This window comes from Wyeomyia smithii, chromosome 3 (assembly GCF_029784165.1).
Source record: "Wyeomyia smithii strain HCP4-BCI-WySm-NY-G18 chromosome 3, ASM2978416v1, whole genome shotgun sequence".
Lineage (NCBI taxonomy): Eukaryota > Metazoa > Arthropoda > Insecta > Diptera > Culicidae > Wyeomyia > Wyeomyia smithii.
Window position 1 is genome coordinate 120,615,803 of NC_073696.1, and position 21,820 is coordinate 120,637,622.

Sequence of the window (21,820 nt, forward strand, 5' to 3'; positions counted from 1 at the left end):
GGAATCCCGGGATCCCGGGAATCAATATTTCTGTTCCCGGGATCCGGGAATCCCGGGAAATGGTAATTCCCGGGAAATCGTTCCCGGGATTGCAAACCCTAGTCTTGTTGTCCCATAAGACCCAATTGAATTTTATTGTAATCGGATTTATAGTTTAGAGGTTATGAATCAAAATGTAAAAATCATGAAACATCATTTTCTTGAAAACTACACAACCGATTTGAACAAAATTGATTTCAAATGAACGGGCTACCTGAAATACCATTAACTTTTGAATTTTATAAAGATTGAACTTGTGGTTTAAAAGTTATGAAAAGAAACGTGTTCTGAAGACTGTTTAATCTCACTCATGTTTCTTAGAGATGGCTGGACCGATTTTAATAAAATCAGTGTCAAATAGAAGGTCTAGTAAGCCCCACAAGACCCTATTGATTTGTTTTGCAATCGGACTATTACTTTGCCTGTTATGTTTAAAAATGTGAAATCCAGCTTTGAAAAGGAACATATTCCGACGACTACTTGGACTCACTCACTTTTCTCAGAAATGGCTGACCTGGTTTCAACAAACAATACAACAATATCGCACGCTTAGTCTTGGGGCTAATAGCGGTCTCGATCAACTAGATTAGTTAAGAGAATTCGTTATCGATATTGTTTTTGGCACATTTTGCATGTGTAGGATAAGTACAACGATACACCGTGCCCCAGTGCTGAGTCGAGAAAATTTCCAGCTCGAAAAGATCCTCGACTCGATCGGGAATCGAACCCGATATCACAACCGTGTGGGAGAGCTAGCCGACCGACATCGCTAACCACAGAACCACGGGGACCACCGTGGTTCCAACAAAATTAGTGTCAATTAATAAGTATAGCTGCCTCATAACAGCCTATTGAATTTTACTGTAATCGAACTGTAACTTCGTCTGTAATGTACCAAAATGTGAAAATCACGAAACTTTATTATCTCAGAAACTACACAACCGATTTGATCAGTATTAATATCAGATGAGCGGGCTAGTTAAGGGTTAACTGATGAATTATGAATGAACACGTTGTTTCAAATTTTAGCTGCTCTATACGTTCCCATTTCAGTTGATTATAATCGAACTTAAGCAACCGTTATTTATTAAATTGTCGATAAAACAATGAAAGTCTATTATCTCAAAGATTACATGACTAATTTTAACATAACTAGTGTCATACGAACAAGTCATCCCTCGAATTTAGAAATAACAAACTTCATAACAATTTGATATGTGGCTCAATGGTTATGGAAAGAAAAGAAATTCAAAGACTATTTAAAACTATACTTGCTTTGATCGATATATGTGGCCTCCACACAATTCAAATGTGGTATTGTACTATTTGAACGTTCCAAATTTATTGATTCCTTGCGATGTGTTAAAAGTCTGCAAATGCACAACGAATCGGCCATAGGATATGATTAGGGACAGTGGTAAATCACGATTTCGCGGAAGTCGCGAATTTCGCGAAATCCAGCATCGTCCGCGAAATTTACAAAAACCCGCGAAATGCCGCGAAAGTAATGATAAACATCAACATTTGGAGTCAACCATAAAACATTTTGATTTGAACCCTGCGAGATTTACGGAAACGGATAAAGCTGGAGATTCATGGGCAACTCGATGGCACCCAGGTCTTTTCCTACGCAACCAATAATTTGAAGTAGTACTACTACTCTCGTATAAAGCGAATTTATCAGGCTGGGTTGAATTGTCTTCGGGCGGTTCGGTTGCTAGATCCTCTTTGAGAACAGATTTTAGTAATTGATGACCTGCATGATAGAATTCTAGAGTGTGCAGCCGAATCGAAGCTGCAAGTTTAACAAAGTACAAGCACCCATTTTTTGAAATACTTGACAATGAGATTGGTATTATTAATGTGGTAGGTAGTCGGATCATGAACGTTTACCTGCACTTTTCCGGTTGGAAAAAAATTAACGATACCCGAAAAATCCGTAGAATCGGAACTTGATTAATACGTGCTTGCCGACACCAAAATAACTGACACAGTCTGTACTTTTAGTCAGTAATGCAAAGAAATCATGAATCGTACGGTTAAATCACCGGATATTATTTCAAATAAAACCGTTGTTTCTTGTTTTTAGCCAAAAAAATCGCTTTATTTAGTATTTCTTAAAGAAAAGGGTTACCACGAAATTACCGCGAATTTTGAATGTTTTCTATTTTGCCACCCACGAATTTTCAACTTTTTTGCAGCGAATTAGCACTGTCTGTAGATATGTCAAAAGTCAAATAACAAATCGTTTGAAATGATTGGTTTTATCGAAATGACAACATCCTCGACTTTTGGCTACTATACATCGCCTTAATTCTGTTAATTATGCACATATTTGTTACCTCTAAAAATATTCACCTGCCAAATTTGGTTCCATTCAGTTGGTTAGTTCTCAGGATGTGCAGAAATCTGTGTTTCATTTGTATGGCACCCCTCCCTTCCAAAAAAGGAGGGGTGTCAAAACATTATGGACATATTTTTTACCACTAAAAACATTTACCTGCCAAATTTGGTTTCATTTAGTTGATTAGTTCTCGAGATGTGCAGAAATTTGTGTTTCATTTGTACGGGACCCCTCTCTTACAGAAGAAGGAGGGGTCTCAAACTATTATAGGAACCTTTATCGGAACCAAAAACCCCTACAAACAAATTTTCATGTCGATCGGTTCGGTAGTTTTCGAGCCTATATGAATCAGACAGCCAGACAGACAGACAGACCGGACTGCATTTTTATATGTATAGATCACAACATCAATTTTTTAGAACCTTAAGAGTGAATTTACATTTATTGAATTGAAGCGTTCATGTAAATCTATTTTAACAAAAAATAAGTTTGAATGAGAAAGGCTGGGTCTGACCGCTAGGTGGATTAATTTAGGTTTTTTACAAAACATTCGGCAAGGGGGGACGTGTAGGTAGGATAAGGTACAGCGCTTGAGTTATTTATCCAATCGTTTTGATGTCAAAGAATGAATTGTATATTTTTGATCAAGCATTCCAATGAACGTATGGTTTTTGCTGGAGAACCACGGACAAATTAAGAAAAACGTGTATTTTCCTAAATATTAATAATTTTTCGAGCTTAAATTAAAAATAACTTGAAAACCGATGCCTTTAGAATGTTCACTACCAAGAGCTTTGTGATTCAAAATGACTCTCTGCATCTTTTAAACTCATCAGAATACAAATATTTTGAAAGATGTTTAAATTAGAATTTTTATAAAAAAATTAATCTACCATAAAAAAAATTATTTTTCATTTCTCCATCCTGGACTTTTTTTAAAAAGTTGCGTATTAACGTCAAGTTTCTTAAAAAGAATAAAAAAAAATCAACTCTTTTTTTTTTAAATTGAAATTTAATGTTTATTTTTAATTTTTTTTGGTCAAAAATTTTTTTTTGTACAGTGTATATTTTTTTATGGTGCATTTTTAATTTCCTACAACTCATTCTCAGACACTTTTCTATACAACCAACGGTTTCTGGGCTACAATGCTTCGAATAAAACCTATGCCAAAAGGCATACGCCCTTTTAGAATGTAACTCATGGGTGTAAAAAATCTCTCCATCTGTGAAAAATGCTCAGTTTGGTAAGTCAAATACGTGTGCAAAGTTTCATTCAAATCAAAAATGGTCGATATTCGACCATAGGTCATTTGACGCGATCTTGCTCGATACCGAAAAATTGCGGTTGAAAGGCATCATCTGCTTCCAGCGTTGTCTTGAAGGTGCAATTGATAAAAATAAAGAACACATCGAGTAAATGTGTTTAAAAGAACCTGATAAAGCTACTTACTTTACTTTACTTTTATGGCGACAGACCGATTATCGATCCAATGCCGAATCCAGAATACGTCGCCATGTCACTCGGTCTTGGGCTGCTATCATCCAATCTCCCCTAACACCTACAGGGGGTAGACAAAATGATTGAGACAGGCAAAATATTTTTTCAAACTTCAAATAGTCAGAAATTCACGAAAAATGAATCAATTTTGATGAAACCAGTTTCATTTTACTGTAATACTATTCTAGTTTACAAAAATTTTTAGGGAATTTGACGGGACCAACGGACACCGGAAATATTCCGGATTTTGGGAGTGTGTGTCAAAATGTACATTCTTGCAACGCTTATAACTTTTTCTGACATCTTGTTTCTTTTAGGTTTATATGTTAACCATAAACTAGAATTCATTCCGATTTCATTGGTACCCCAAGGACGTCGAGAAACCATCGAGATATGAATTAATTAAGTATGTTTTTTGCAGTTGTTCTGCTGTTGTTTGTTTGACAGCCGGCTATCCTGACGCATGATGTAGAGTCTTTATGGGTGGCACGTATCAGCCTGATTAGTTTTGTTGGGAACCATATTCGAGCATAATTCGCCATAACTCAGTTCTCTTAACTGTATCGTATGCTGCCCTGAAGCCTATGAACAGTAGAGTGGCCATATTTTATATGGCCGTTTTTGAAACTATCCATCTTAATGAGCGCCGGGCTGAAAAAGTTTCCTTTTGACCTCTACAATAAGCCACGAAAATTTGAAGTTGATCGAAGTTTATTTAATGGACCTACAAAGCGCTTATAATTTTAGAAATCGATTAACATGAAAATTGTACGGAGTTTTTTCTTTTTTTAACATATATCTCTCGATAAACGTATTCGAATACAAATGAGGAGGGTATTTCTACGGTATGAATCAACAACATGCAATATAAACTGAAGTTCGTCTTCATTATGTGTTGGAACACGGTTAGAATTTTTCATGAATTAAACACCATGTTCTGTGGCGTCGTTTATAGCGAATAATTTTTGAAATAAGTTTGCTATTCCTCATTATTTTTCTATTCGGCTGGGTCACGGTCGAAAAAATCAATATTAAGTTCAAAACTCGAAAAGAAAGCATTGGTTTTGTATAAAACGAGATGGGATAAATTATATACTAGTAACTGTTCAGGATTTTATTGCTTGCGACTTTCGACATCAGCTATTTAAGGCCAAACGGTATTGAAACCAAAAATGACCGACTTCGAGCCACCACTTTGAATTTTCAAAGGCACAAGACTCGGTAACAGGTAATGCTTCATCTGTGAGAAAGCTGTTTTATGTTTGCTGCGGTGAAGCAAACATAAAATAGCGTTTTCACAGGGAATGCATTATCTATTTCCGAGTCTTGTGCTTCTGAAAGTTCGAAGTGGTGGCTCGAAATTGGCTGTTTGTGGCTTCAATACCGTTTCACCTTAAGGACCATTCGCTTTTAATCGCCTGATCAATTTTTGTTTAATATCAAGCGGGATATCAAGCCAATCCAACTTATTCTGCGCTTAAATACCACAAGCGATTCTTCATCTTTTCAGTTACAGTGTCTGAAACGACTATCAATTTCGATATATGCGAAATAATCATGTAGAAAATTCATAACTTGAATCATACATTGGATAGCATTCGTACACCCGAAAAACACCTGAATGTAAAGTTTGACTAAAAAACCTAAATTAATCCACCTAGCGGTCAGACCCAGCCTTTCTCATTCAAACTTTTATTTGTTAAAATAGATTTACATGAACGCTTCAATCCAATAAATGTATATTCACTCTTAAAAAATATTGATGTTGTAATCTATATATATATATAAAAATGCAATCCGGTCTGTCTGTCTGTCTGATCCATATAGGCTCTAAAATTACCGAACCGATCGGCGTGAAAATTTGTATGTAGAGGTTTTTGGTGCCGATAAAGGTCCCCATGATAGTTTGATGATTTGATTTCTGCACAACTCAAGAACAAACCAAGCAAATGAAACCGAATTTGGCATGCAGATGTTTTAAGGGGTAAAATATATGTCCATAATGTTTTGACATCCCTCCTTCTTTCGGAATGGAGGGATGCCATACAAATGAAACACAAATTTCTGCACATCTCGAGAGCTAACCAACTAAATGGAACCAAATTTGGCAGGTGAATGTTTTAGTGGTAAAAAATATGTTCCATAATCGACCTTAGGCAACATTTTGGATTGTTAGATGGCAACTTCCGGTTTCTGGAAATCAGCCTAAAACGAACGATTCCCATTAAACATGAGTATCTCCGGAACCAGAAAGCTGCACAAAAGCTGAAAATTGATCATAGACACAATCTTGAATTTTAAGATGGTGACTTCCGGTGTCTGGCAAACAGCCGGAAATGACCAAATACCATTCAATATGAATATTTGCGGAACCAGAATTACGCCCAGATGACAGAAATTGATTTCACAGGTAATTTTAAAGTTCAAAATGACGACTTTCGGTTTCTGAAAAACAGCCTTAAATAACCAAATACCATTCAATATGAGTATATCTGGAACTAGAATGATGCAATGAGCTAACAATTGACCTAAGGCACCATTTTGAATTGCTAAATGGCAACTTTTAGGAAACAGTCGAAAATGACCGAATAATACTCAATATGAATATTTCTGTAATCAAGATGATGCATAGAAACCAAACATTGACCTTGGACACCATTTTGAATTTAAAGACGACCACTTTTAGTTTCTGGAAAACAACCAAAATAACTAAATACCTCCCAATATGGGTATTTGCGGTGTCAGATTGTTGCCAGAAAATCTGCTAAAAATGACCGAATACCACCCAATATGAATATATTCAAACTTAAGGCGATGTACAGAAGCCAAAAGTCGAGGATATTGTCATTTCGATAAACCCAATCATTTCAAACGATTTGTAATTTGACTTTGATCGTATTCTATGGCCGATTTGTCGTGCATTTGCAGACTTTTAACACATCGCAAGGAATCAGTTGAATTGGAACGTTCAAATAGTACGATACCACATTTAAATTATGTTGAGGCCACATATATCGATCAAAGCAGGTAAAGTTTTAAAAAGTCTTTGAATTTCTGTTTTTTCCATAACTTTTGAGTCACATATCAAATTGTTATGAAGTTTGTTATTTGTAAGTTCGAGAGATGACTCGTTCGTATGACACTAGTTATGTTCAAATAAGTCATGTAATCTTTGAGCTAATAGACTTCCATTGTTTTATTAATAATTTAATACATAACGGTTGCTTAAGTTCGATTTTAATTAAATGAAATGGGAACGTTAAGGGCAGCCAAACTTTTAAACCACGTGTTCAATCATAATTTATCAGTTACGACTTAACTAGCTCGTTCATTTTATATCAATATTGTTCAAATCGGTTGTGTAGTTTCTGAGATAATGTAGTTTCGTGATTTTTACATTCAATACATTACAGACGAGGGGGGTCTGTCTGACACTAATTTTGTGAAAATCGGGTCAGCTATCTTTGAGAAAAGTGAGTGAGTCCAAGTAGTCTTCGGAATATGTTCTTTTTCTTAGCTGGATTTCACATTTTTAAACATAACAGGCAAAGTAATAGCCCGATTGCAAAACAAATCAATAGGGTCTTATGGGGCAATTAGGCCTTCCATTTGACATTGATTTTATGAAAATCGGTCCAGCCATCTCTGAGAAACATGAGTGAGATTAAACAGTCTTCAGAACACGTTTCTTTTCATAACTTTTGAACCACAAGTTCAATCTTTATAAAATTCAAAAGGTAAAAGTTTTTAAGGTAGCCCGGTCATTTGAAATCAATTTTGTTCAAATCGGTTGTGTAGTTTTTGAGATAATGATGTTTCGTGATTTTCACATTTTGATACATAACCTCTAAACGAAAAATCCGATTACAATAAAATTTAATAGGGTCTTATGGGACAACAAAACCTTTCATTTGCAATTAATTTCATGAAAATCAGTCCAGCCATCTCTGAGAAAAGTGAGTGAGAATAAAAATCTGCACATACACAAACACATACACATACACACACACATACAGAAAATGCTCAGCTCGTCGAGCTGAGTCGAGTAATATTGGTTAGCTTTCGAAACTTTTCCGAAATATTCCAATCCACTAGCGTATTCTGAACTTCGATAATTTTGCCTGGGCTTAAATCAATTTTAAGCGCGCCTAAGAACTTTGCTGTTCCATCGTAACTCATAAGAATTGCAATTTGACCAACATGAGATCTACCGACTATATTTGAAAAAAATCACCGTCCTAGTGAATTTAGGTAACTAGTGTTGAACTGTTTCATAGAAAAAATAATAATTATTCTAAAACTAACATTAAATCCATACAAAAAGCTCTTGATAACTTTAATAATTCTGCTTCACCAATCCGATTGTGACGGTTCACTAGGGATATAATCACTGAATGGCAGCTTCAAATCCTCTAACGAATACAAGAGGTCATTCATTTATTACGTAACGTAATCAGAAGAAGGGGATATTCAATAAAGAGTTCTATTGTGCGAGGCCCCCATGCAAAATTGTGTTATTCGGAGATGGAAGATATTCAAAATTGCTAAAATTTAGCGTTACGTAACATGTGAATATCCCTAATGATATGATTTTATGATTAAAGAGTATTTCGACGCAGAATATACAACTATTTTAAGAAACTCAGGCAAAAACTTCATAAAGGGATAAAAAAACAGCAATTCTTATGAGAATCTACTATTTTTTAAATATAAGCGTTTTGTGGGTCCATTAAATGAGCTCGGACCAACTTCAAATTTTCATGGCTTATTTTGGAGTAAAAAGGAAACTTTTTCCGCCCGGCGCTCATCGAAATCGCATGATGTTACAAAAATGACCACTCTAATAAACAGGTAGTGAGTCTGCGAGTTGAATTCTCGAAATTTATCGAGGATCTGTTGCAGGGTGAACATTTGGTCCGTAGTGGAACGTCCCCCTCGAAAACCACATTGCTATTCGCCATTAAAGCAACGGCCTCAGTCTATGAAACAGAATACGGGAGAGAATATTGTAAACCGTGTTGAGAAGGGTTATGCCCCGATAATTACTACCAGTCTGAGGGTGATTCTTCATCGGACCACACTCTTAGCATGATCCGGTGTAAAGTACTATACAACTTGCAGTTCCTCAGCACTTTTACTGCTTTCTTAACCTCGTCCATGGATGGTGGGTCCACAGCTTTACCATCATCCTCAATCACCATTCTGCTCCTTTCGATTACGCTGTTTTCTTCACCATTCAACAGAACATTAAAGTGTTTCTTCCAACGCCTGGCCAATTCTGGTCTATCCGTTCACAGGATCCTCTCCCTAGCGTTGCATACGATAGAAGCTGACATGTTTCGGCTTATGATTCCATTAATATTTTATTTTATCCATAGAAGCTTCTCGCATCGTGTCTGGAGAAGCAACCTTCCGTCTCAGCAAGAATACGCTCTCAATGCTGTTGTTTCTTACGGCGATGGAGTCTTTTTTTTTCAGCAGCTCTAGCTTTCCGGTATCTTCCTATGATCTGACGAGTCACAGCCGTGGCTAACATGTGAACTCTGGCGCGGCTCTTTTCATCTGTCGCTCGCTGGCACTCAGCGTCAAACCACTCATTGGACGTGGCTGTCGCAGATGTACCCAACACTTCTCCCGCTGTGGTGCTGATTGTACTGTTCATTCAGGTTACCTCCAGCTTAATCTTCGATCCGCTCATCAACCTCCTGAAGGTATTTTGATAGCCGCTGGATAGCCAACTGTATCCTTTTTGTCGTCCTGGATTTTAACACGTTGGACAACCCTGCCTGATGAAGATAACCAAACTTAAAAACTTTACAATTATTGCTTGAAGTAGTTTAAAATGGGATGTGAAGAAATACCATAAATTTTTGCATTTTTCCTGCCGCACCCTGTCAAAAATCGGGACTTTTCATGCTTAATTAGCCTCCTAATCGTGATTTGAACCAATCAAATGTAGGTTTTCGAGACTCGGCTCGGGGGAGACTTGTAGTGTCAATAGGATCGTAGCGCTAGCTCCGCAATTGTCCTGTACACTAAAACAGTTGACTGCGAAGTCTGTGCATAATGAACAGAAGGTCGAGCTCCGAATCGGAATGTAGCACCAAGGCTTTGCTTTGCTTTTATAACTTGTTTTCATTAAAAAAATATTTTTATGTAGAGTTTTTTGCTCATTACAACTTTCCATTCCAATGTCGACATTCATTGCAATTTACTTGGCTTGCTACTTGAGCTGTTACAACAAGGATAGAAGGCATACTTTTCACACAGATTTCTTTTCGCTAAATAACCACATCTCCTTTAACTTACAGGGTGACAAAAAAGTCCAGTCACACAGAAAAATCTCAATATTTCAAAGAATAAGTAGAAAATCTGAATCTGGCTTACAAAGCTTTATTCAGTAACTCATAAAGATACTTCACAGACGATATTTCGGAATTACACCACCTTTCTCTGATCGAATCAGCTTCAGACGTCTCGGAAAGTCGTCGCAAGCGGCGCGCACGTGCTCTATCGGCATCTCGTCCTAGATTATCGTGATAATTCGCTTGAATTGCTCCAAATTTGTTATTTTATAGTCGTTCAGCTTCGACATCATGTATCCCCACACGAAATAATCCAGTGGATTCAGATCCGGAGACGACGGAGACCATTCATTCTTCGAAATGAAGTCGGTCAAGTTTTCCTCACACCACGCCTAAACAACCTTTGCGGTGTGGGATGGGGCGCCATCTTGCTGGAAGCAGTAGTAATCGTCTTCAAACAATAGTTCAGCTTGAGGCAGAACATTTTTATTCAAAACCGTGTCCAGGTAGTACGCTGCGTTGATTTTGACCCCTTTATCGATAAAAATAAGAGGCAGTTTACCTCTCTTGCAAAATGGCTCCCCAAACCATCACTGACGTCTTATTTTAGAACCGGGAAACGTTCAGTTTGTCCGCAGGAGCTTGCTGGAGGCTCACACTCCAAACTCGATCATTTTGGCGATTGACTGTTTCTAGTCCGAAAAAATAATCTCGTCATCTGCGCGCCAACCGAGCAACTCCCGCGACCGTTGATACCTCTTGTCCTTTGTAGCTTTGGTAACCCCATGAACCACCTGTTTTTTGTACGGTGTAAGTTTTAAATCCTTGCGCAGAAGCAGGCGGATTGATTCTCGGTTCATTCTGAGGTTCCTGGCCAGCTTCCGTGCAGATTGGGCGGGATTCCGGCGAATCCGGTCTCGTATAATCTTTTTCAGCCTTGGAGTTCTCACAGACCTTGGTCGTCCAGATCGTGCCTTGTCCTCGGTGCCTCCGGTCTCTAGGTACCGATTTATGGTCCGGTACACGAATTTCCTGTTGATTCCGAGCGGTTTTAGGTGTTTGAATATGCGTCCGGGTTTGTACCCTTCCACATATTCAGCGATAACAGCTGCTCTTAACTCTGCCATGGCTCACAACTCAATGTAAACAAACTGCACAGAAACGCAACTCTGCCACTTTGGGCAGCAAAGTTAACCCTTTCATTTGACATATAGATGGCACCAGAGAGATGCAACGTGTAGGCTACAGGCGACCCCAAAAAAGTGTGACCGGACTTTTTTGTCACCGTGTACAGCCTACAGAAAAACATACTGTTGGAAGAGTTGATTCAACAACTTTTTCAGTCTGGGCCAAATCTTCTGTAACGATTCTTTTTGGCCGTCACAAATTACCTAGAAGAGATAAGTTATTTCTTCTTGCCTTAACTTGAAAGGCACTTTGTCATTTTTGCTGTTGTAAATGTCGTTTTCGTGTCGTGGGCTCAAATTTTACAATCCAAAATGTAGCAACGCTGAGGATGCAGTCAGGAATTGAGTACGTTTAACACGTACGATTACACTTCCAGTAAAATTCCACCATAGAACGGAACTTGTTTTACGCAGTGGACATGTCGGGCGTCAGTCCCAGCAGAGTTACCTGACCCGGGGTTAGTGGGTGTTCGGTTGGTGGAAGGTCCACTAAAGGTGATTGTATAGCGCGTGCTTTTAATTTAATTTTTAACTAGAAACAGGCATTTATTCATTTTCAAATGATATATTTGAACCCATAAAAATCTATTATTAAACTGTAGTTTTGCAAATAACGTTGTGACACACATCTTCATTCTTATTCAAATTTGCGCGTCGTTTGTTGGAAGCTGCATCAATATTCTCACGATCTGAAGTAGAAACCCTATTATGTTTAAATTAAGTTCACAATTTATGGGCCCGAGTTTTACAGTCATGTTGGGTCACGTGCCATTCCTATCATTCATACATATCAACCTTAATGACTCATAAAGTTCTCATGCCGACGGATTGACTCTGCAGACTCTGGAGTCCTCAAATAATCGTTGATTGATTGACCTGTTTCTGTTGTTGTCTTTCCTCGACGCCTATTACTAAAGCAAGTCAACACGGAGCAAGCGTTTGAAACATAACCTAGCCATGGAAATTGATAGTAGGGGAGTGGAAAAAAGTTGGCTACGAAAGTGATTCAACAGATGATTAATGTTGCCTGGTATGACCTGGGGATAAATTAGCGATGAAATAAAATGGAAATTAAAGTAATGGAACTTAAAGTAGCAGGCTCGTATGCAGCATATTTTTTATTTTTTTCCAGGTTTCTCCCATCACAACAAAGATTTGCAATTAAACTGTAATAAGAAACGCATGCCACTAACTATTAAGTAAAAAGGAAAATACCGGTTAGGGACTTTGCAATTATTTAAATTAGCTTTGAATGAATTTCACAAACATTCTCATTTAAAGTTAACTACGTGAATTACATGGGAATAGCTAAAGTTCTTGCACGAACGCTTGTTGATAGACACACAGCATGTGCTTCCCTTGGTAAATTTAGTGGCCTGGAAATGCAGTTTTAAAAATAAAGAGGCTCGATTTTCTCAGAAAACTCCAAATAGATTTGAATAATGTGCTCAGATTTTTTTTTTCTTCATCTAGAATTTATTTGACACGGCACAAATACAATTTAATGTTTAACGGCGCCAATTATATCTGGTAGCTTACTTTCTAAAGTATCTTAATAACTAAAAGCAAATTTTTTATCCTCGCTGCCGACTACGAGCTGAAACTAAATCTAACTTAAAGCTAGAATGTTTTGCATTAAAAGCACAGATTTGTTGTTTGATGGTTTTCTATCGCCATAGGTAAGCAGCCTATTGAATATGTTCCACTGCTGGGCCAAGATATTACGGACTGGCATATTGGGTTGTCTCCCTCGGGACCTGAGAGTATCGTGCGGGTCTAGTTGCTGTTTTCGGATCCGAGGTCTTAACGTGTTCTTGTCGTTTGGTTGGATGTAGGCGGAAGGGAATAGGATTAAACTGGGGCGTGAATGTATTTCAGGAAAACGTATATAAGGGACATGTAGGATAGGTCACGGCTCGCCAAGACATCACGAACAGGAACAGCCGGCTGCCTACTTTCGGCCTGCAGGGAAGCTATTAATTTAGACCTGGCGTCACGGTGTACAGGGCATGACCAAACCGCGTGCTCTATGTCGTGATAACCCTCACCACAGGCACAGATACCACTTTCCCCGAGCCCAACACGACGGAGATGCGCGTCAAATCTATAGTGATTGGACATAAGCCGGGACATCACGCAAATGAAATCCCGACCTACATCCAACCCCTTAAACCACGGGTTCTTCGATACTTTGGGGATTATGGAATGTAACCACCTTCCCAATTCCCCTCTGGTCCAAGCATTCTGCCAACTGATGATCGTATTCTGACGTACAAATGCGAAAAATTCATTAAAGGCAATTGGTCTTTCATAAATATCACCGTTTGTTGCGCCCACCTTAGGGACCAACGCTAAGGTAATCTGAAACGATTTTTCGGATAAAGCACTCAGATGTTCCCGTATTTTCCCCAGGAAATACGGAGAGTGCTTAACATCTTTTATCGATCGGAGAGCCTCAATGGAACTAAGACTGTCCGTAAAGATGAAATAATGGTCCTTGGGCATTTTTTCGATAATCCCTAGGGTGTACTGAATTGCAGCTAATTCTGCGACGTAAACAGAAGCAGGATTATCGAGTTTATGGGAGACGGTTAAATTGTTATTGAAAATACCGAAGCCAGTGAACCCATCAAGAAGTGATCCGTCAGTGTAGAACATATTGTTGCAGTTGATGTTTCGATATTTATTGGAAAAAATTTGAGGGATCTGCTGCACGCGTAAATGATCCGGGATTCCACGAGTTTCTTCTATCATGGATGTATCGAAAAACACAGTAGAATCAGAAGTATTTGATAAGTCGACACGAGTTGGAATATTCGAAGAAGGGTTAATATTTTGGGACATGTGATTGAAATACAATGTCATAAAACGGGTTTGAGAATTAAGTTCGAATAACCTTTCAAAATTTCCAATCACGGGACGGTTCAAGACCTCACATTTGATAAGAATACGAGAAGACAGGCTCCAGAAGCGGTTTTTCAATGGTAGTACTCCAGCTAAGACCTCCAAACTCATCGTATAGGTCGACTGCATGCAACCTAAGGCGATACGCAAACAACGATATTGTATTCGCTCCAGTTTGATCAAATGTGTGTTTGCTGTGGAGCGGAAGCAGAAACACCCGTATTCAATAACAGACAATATCGTTGTTTGGTAAAGCCTTATAAGGTCTCCTGGATGGGCTCCCCACCATTGTCCGGTTATTGTACGAAGAAAATTCACTCTTTGTGGACATTTTTTCATCAGATACCTCACGTGACAACCCCAGGTGCTTTTAGAGTCGAACCAGACACCAAGATATTTGTGTACCAAAACCTGAGAAATCGTTTTACCCATCAATTGTGTTTGAAGCTGAGCAGGTTCATGCTTCCTAGAAAAAACTACTATCTCAGTTTTCTCCGGAGAGAATTTGATACCTAGCTGTAAAGCCCAAGCAGACAAATTGTCCAAGGTATCTTGCAATGGTCCTTGCAAATCGGCAGCTTTGGCTCCTGTAACAGAGATTACACTGTCGTCTGCAAGTTGTCTTATCGTGCATGAATTTGCCAGACATTCGTCAATGTCATTTACATAAAAGTTGTAAAGAAGGGGGCTTAAACATGAGCCCTGGGGAAGACCCATGTAGCTAATGCAAAAAGTTGCCAAATCGCCGTGCGTAAAATGCATGTGCTTTTCGGACAACAAATTGTGCAAAAAATTGTTTGAAATTTGAGAAAATCCTTGTCGGTGAAGTTTACCCGAAAGAATGTCAATAGAAACGGAATCAAAAGCCCCCTTAATGTCCAAGAACGCAGACGCCACTTGTTCTTTGCGAGCATACGCCAGCTGAATATCTGTTGAAAGCAACGCAAGACAATCATTCGTCCCTTTGGCACGGCGGAAGCCAAATTGAGTATCCGATAGTAGGCCATTTGATTCGACCCAATGGTCTAAACGACGGAGTATCATTTTTTCCATCAATTTCCGGATACAGGATAGCATTGCAATCGGCCTTTAAGAGTTGTGATCAGTAGCTGGTTTCCCTGGTTTTTGGATGGCGATCACCTTCACTTGCCTCCAATCCTGCGGTACAATGTTTTGCTCCAGGAACTTATTGAACAAGTTCAACAAGCGCCTCTTGGCATTGCCGGGTAGATTCTTCAACAAGTCGAATTTGATTCTATCTAACCCAGGCGCGTTATTGTTACAGGACAGGAGGGCAACTGAAAATTCTGCCATCGTAAAAGGTGATCCTATCGCGTCGTTGCCCGGAGACGCATCGCGAACAATATTTTGCTCAGGAACAGAGTCCGGGCATGCTTTCCTGGCAAAATCAAATATCCACCTACTTGAAGACTCCTCGCTTTCGTTGACCGTTACGCGATTCCGCATTCTTCGGGCTGTGTTCCAAAGAGTGCTCATCGATGTCTCCCTCGACGTCTCGTTCACGAACCGATGCCAATATCCGCGTTTCTTTGCTTTAGCCAAGCTTTTAAGCTTGGTATCAAGCTCCGAATACCGTAAATAGTCGCCAGGTATACCTCCCTTCTGGTAGGCCAAAAAGGCGTCGGATCTTTGCGTGTAGACATCGGAGCACTCTTGGTCCCACCACGGAGTGGGAGGCCGTTCTTTAATCGTTACGCCGTATGCTCAGATATCGTCAGCCTCGAAAAATTTCACCTCAAGAACCGTTCCTGAATGAATTAAAGCTCAAATACAAGCTTGCTGTAAAATATTCTCAACAATTAGAGACCAAAAATATTCTAAAAACAATCTACGGTGGGTAGAAATTTTTTACATAGATAAATTTATTTCTAATTTTATACTACAATAGACCCAAAAATAGTCAACTCCATTGTCTGTGTGATGGAAGTTATACATTTTACGACTGGGTACATATTTGTATACTAGTGCTGCTACCTGAATTCCCATAATATCTTTCCAATAAATGCCGGGTTGTAATTGGCAAAATCATTCGAACATTGTGTGTCTTTCATGTGCATCGTCCCCCACACAAGGGGAGAATTATTCATTGTCGGTAGCAAGCAATGACATCATCGATCACTGACTTTCTCTGTCGTTTCCTATGTTTTACACTTTCTTTAAAATGAATTGACCAACCACTAATATGATAGACGATCTATTTAACAAACGCAAAAGATTATATATTCAAAGGAAAAACATTCGTGGAAGTTTAAATTAGAATAGGAACATAACATGTCCCAGTAAGGCCATCAACCTACGCATGATAGCGTTTAAGTGGCAATATTAAACAAATTTGCTGATATATCGAGGTGAAACAGCATCAATGTCACAGACGGTGACGTTCATTTTTTTCTTTCAGAAATAATAAAAGAAGTTAATCTCTTACATTTTTCTTTTAACATGGTTCTCCATTTCTACAGTTATTTTTCTATGATATACTGTTCAATTCTGGTTTTCCGCATGTGCTACACTAAAAGAGAAAATTCACTTTAACTTTATTGATATTTTGGAATGAATAGTAAGATATATGAAGTTTTGATTTAGGTAGAGGGATTACAATGTTTGTTGTTTAATTTGTTTTCAATTTATTCAGTATGGCTGTTGCTGCTGTTGTTCATTCAATAATGTTTGTCTTCATTGTTCATTGTTTTGGCAGACTTAGATTACAAATGATCATCAATCTCTCTTCCTATTCAGTTTCTGCAACATATTTTTCGACACCTCATTTTCAATTTTTTTTCTGTATGCAATAGAATAAACTTCATTATTATTAAAACATGCTATTTTTAAACATCTGCTTTATTCAATTTATCAACAGCCAATCAGCATCTTCGTATAGACAGATGGAGTTCTCCGAAGGGGGCTGAAACTTTTTTGTAACCTTAATTGAGTTCAGTTTTCGGTTTCAATTTACGTTTGTGTCCGATCCACTCTATCGTTCCGTACACCTTAGACACCATAACCACAACTGTATATATTTCTGGTGCTTAAAACGAATTACCATCAATACGAACGTCTCTTCGTCGTCGCGGTACTGATTTTCGGTTACGCAATGCGAAAACAAATTTCGCTAGGATTGCTGAACAAACAATCGAACAAACTTTCCGGCGCTGACCTTTTCCCCCTAAGTTTGGACATTTATTTACTTGTGTTGCTGTACAAGCCATCAAATCCTATATAATTGAAGATAATAACAATATACTGCTTTTCTCGAAGTCAACCTGTTGGAACTTTTGGATATGTACGGTAAAGACGCCAATGTTGACAATAAACTATGTTTAAGAAAAATAGCTTAACCATACAGACATCGACTACAGAAGCTGGTACGTTGTCAGAAAATACCTGATTGGAGTCAACGTCCTTTTCGGCGAAAAGCATCATGCAGAAGCACGTAGTGGCTGGAGGCTTTCAGTAGAGTAAGCGAAAATGAATGGGTTGGCGATTTTCGTGTTTAATTCGAGCGTGCTTTACGCCTACAGAGAGGTGATTGTGTTGTTGGGGAAAGATTTGAAAAGATAGGATTATGAATGTCTTGATTGATGAATTAAGGGATAGAATGCTAGTGTTGAGATGTGTGCGAGACAATATAACTTCCCACTTCAAATTAAAACATAACGAGAAAATTATTGAGTTTTATTGAAAAGTTGTGGTTGTTGCGCACTTCGCAGGGATCATTTAGGTTGGCGAGCGTCTTACCGTGCCATCAATTAGCTGACAATGATTAATCCCTAATCTGTGAATAAATTTTACTGACCGCCCACAACGTTGCATTGAGAAACTGAACCGTCGTGAGCTGATAGTAGTGATAGTAGTAATATAATATAATGGAACCCGGCAATAAAAAGGTTCATCACCTCCGGATCTTGCTGTTTCTGGTGGCTAGGATGTCCTGCCTGCCGATGTCAATTGGAGCATCGTTAAGCCTCCTCCGGCAACCTCATGCTGCCACTTGTGATTGCTTGTATAGTTCAGCACAAAGTAATAGTAATAATAATAATATAAATAACAGCTGGACTATAGCTAACAGGAAAACTGAAACGGCCGGGTTTGCTAGCCGGCAGTATGAGGTGCATATAGGATTCCTCGCAGGATATGTTCATTCGAAGGTAGGTGGTAAAATGAGCAATTATAACATACGATACATCAAGTGTATACATTTTGTTGGATTAGTACTGTTAGCTCTAGGAACAAAAAGACTGCGGAGGGTATTTATCACGTGCATTTTGTGGATTGACTCACTGGTGCTACTCGGTGGCAGACATCTGTTTTGCTACGTGTTCCGGCTAATGTTACATACTTTATTACTCCACAGAAAAGGTTAAATACTATAACTGAAGGATTCATTTGTTTTTGAGGCTTTTCGTGTAAGGATGACTGAAAATAACATGTGCCATTGATTATCTCAATCACAGTGATAACGTTTTTAAGATTTCACTACTACAAAAGTTCTAAATAGTAGACGCAGTCCAGTCTACAAAAAAAAAAAGATTTCTAAAAAAAGATTTCTAAAAATTGACTTATTTATTGTTGAAAAATCAGAATGTTAACAAATAAATTATTTAGGTCTAAGCGCAACATTCTGCTAAGATACGGATCAGAGACCTCATCGAATGTGAATGTTCAGGAACGTTAACAAAAGCTTCCTAGCTAGGTTTCGCAGATAGGACGACTAAATTTAATTAAAATTTTTTGATGATAATAATATGTTTTTTGAAAACCTTCTCTGTTTTTCAGCGTTTGGTTTTCCCAACCGGTCACAATTTTTCTATTGGCCAATGTTCTGGCGAGTTTGGTGGATTCACTTCCTTCGGCATAAAAAAAACATCGTTGGCATCGACTCCATCACCGATTTCGTGTAATGGCACGATACCAAAACAGAGTGTCACATCCTGGGACTGGACGAATGGCAGCACCGCCTGCCACACCAAATACTTTCTGGCCAATTTGTCGAACTTATTCTTCCGGAACATTCAGGTGGGGCTTATCAACGAAAGATCTAATTAACGTCTGCTTCAATGTACGTCTCGTTGTCCAACACGATGCATTTCGGTTGCGTCAATCACTCGCGGTACAGATTTCTGGCGCGGGATTTGACCACCGTATTCTATTCGGTTGGGCGCGCCTTCATTACCTTGAAGACATGAGTTCCGGTTTTCTCTATTGTCTGCTGGATAAACCAGATGGAAGAATTGATCTTCTTGGTCCCCTCTCGAATCGAAAGTTTCGGATGACACTTGAAGTATTCTCTCGCCTTTCTTGTCTTCACGGAGTCGACCGTCTTCACTTTTCTTTCGTTGCCAGCTCGCCGCTGATTTGTATGGATGTCGTTGAACGATTTTACCACACGCGTTACGATCGAACGGTCGTCTCCCAACTGCTTCGCGATCTACCTGTAGAATACATTCATATATTTTGTCGCAGCACGTCTTGTTTGAAAGCCATTTAAATAACCAATTGACAGATTGTAATGAAATTGTGCACATGTGAACATTACACTCCAAACTAATTTTGTCCAAAATTTCATCAAATTTCACCCATGTAACAAAAAGAAATACAGAATTTTATAAATGTAATCTTTAATTTACATTCGGAATGCAACACTTCATTAAAATGAAGAAGTTTTATTTTATTCGGATGATGTTTGTAGATATCAACAGCAGGGCAAGTATCAAGAGGATGGAAAAGGAATTGTGATTTCTCCAAAACTCATGTTTGCTAGTGTCATAATAATTAATAATATCTTTTCCCTCCGGCCGAGACGGATCTGGTTGAGACTTCATGGAACAATCTTTTTCTTTGTGTTTGCTCGAACTGGAGAAGACTTGTCTAGTGCTAGTGTTTCTCCATTTTTTTCTCGAACCCGAGTCTCCCTCGGACCTTTAGTCATTGATTCAGAGAGAGGGCGATTGTGCTTAGTGCAACCCCTTATTTTAACAACTTGCCTGACTTCGTGAAAGCAGATTCGATTGGTGTCTTGCAAAGTGGGAATAATCTGAGAAACAGCCGTGATGACTGCTCTCCGGGTCCCCTCGTCGTCGCACGTCCTTCCATCCGGAGTGGTATTCTTAATTACCGAGCTCATGATTTCGTCTGATCTCTGTGCCTTGCTCACCTTCAGGGAGTTTGCGATCTCAATGAGTTCACCGTCCTTTATCCTTGACGCCTCCTCGACCCCTGCGTAGCTGCCATCACTCGCTGTTTGTGGAGGCTCAGCAGCCGGAGACCAGGGGTTTGGCTCGTGGTGTGGGAAAAGTCCCTCAAGGATCCACTAAAACATCACTGGTGATTGCTATGCCGGGGCCGACGAGCCTCTGGTCTTGGCCTTAACGACTATAAGACTATGGGAGTCACCCGATTAGTTCGTATTGGCACTGTCGCAAAGTCTATCGAAACAGGCTCTCCGGCATTGCATTCTCCGCCTCGCACGAAGGCATGCACTGCGGAGGTCAGCAATCGCGTCATCCAGTATGCCAGAGGCCTTCCATTTTTAGACTGACAGGATTTAGGCATGGCGGCGTCGCACGCCCGCGATAGTGTAGCAATAAGTTGATCCGCACTCGGGGGAGGCGAGGGGGGACACCTCCTTCGAGGTCCCAACTTATTACTTCCTCAAATACATTGGCATCAAAATGGAATATCTTCCAGCCGCGAGTCCCCGCTGTAGCTGACCGACTGGTGGTCACTATTAGTGTAGCCGTTGTCTATCCTCGTCTGTCAATGATCGACTCCGTACTATTTCTGCTGCAGGTGCTTTTAGCACCGACATTGGTCAGAACTAAGTTGAGCTTCCAACAGGATTTGTCCCCTCTGGTTAGTTTAAAATAGTTTATTTGACACGGCACGATACAAATTATGTTTAACTGAGCCAAGTACATGTTTTTTTTTAATTCTAAGTTAGCAGGGAAAAGAGGGAGGCACATTTTTTATATCTCGCGGCCGACTACGAGCTAGTGGGGATTTAAGGTGAGAGGAGGGGAGTTACAATTTTGATTTTAACTATATTGAGTTACAGGATTCATTTATTTGTACATGGCTAAGCAGTGATATTCCATTTGAGCAGTTTTGGTCTGAGGTGTCTGCGTGAACATGAAGGAGCCGAGTCTTCGTTTTAGTGTTTCCACCATGGTGTATCATTTTCATTTATTTTATGACGGGAATTATAATCTAGCAAATAGATAAAAAAAATCAAATTTTAATTCCAGCATTTTGCATAAACCCGTATAGCTGTGTCATGTACTGGAGATCACCGCTCCCCAGAATGTCTCTAACGGGTACGTTCGGTTGTTTTCCTCGGGCCCGAAGGGAATCTATAAGCTCGGACCTAACACCACAGTATTCGGTACACGACCAAACAACATGCTCGATGTCATGGTAGCCATCGCCACAAACGCAGTGATTACTGTCTACAAGCCCTATACGAAAGAGATGCGTGTTTAACGTGTAGTGATTGGACATAAGTCTGGACATCACGCGAATAAAGTCC

The 21,820-nt window shown here is 39.2% G+C and overlaps 1 protein-coding gene across 3 annotated transcripts in view; it reads left to right on the forward strand.

The window, feature by feature from the left end:
• The window catches only part of LOC129731796 (guanylate cyclase 32E), a 67,587-nt gene that overhangs the window by 17,930 nt on the left and 27,837 nt on the right, over nt 1–21,820 (forward strand). The window contains exons 1-2 of one of the 3 annotated variants that reach the window (XM_055692105.1): nt 16,714–17,753; nt 18,006–18,443. The exons of 1 other annotated variant lie outside the window; for it this stretch is intronic. In XM_055692105.1, the coding sequence (XP_055548080.1) occupies nt 18,162–18,443 (282 nt within the window). In that variant the 5' untranslated portion in view covers nt 16,714–17,753; nt 18,006–18,161. Of the gene's footprint in view, nt 1–16,713; nt 17,754–18,005; nt 18,444–21,820 lie in introns of those variants that run through there. One more of the 3 variants, XM_055692104.1, reaches the window with a different exon arrangement.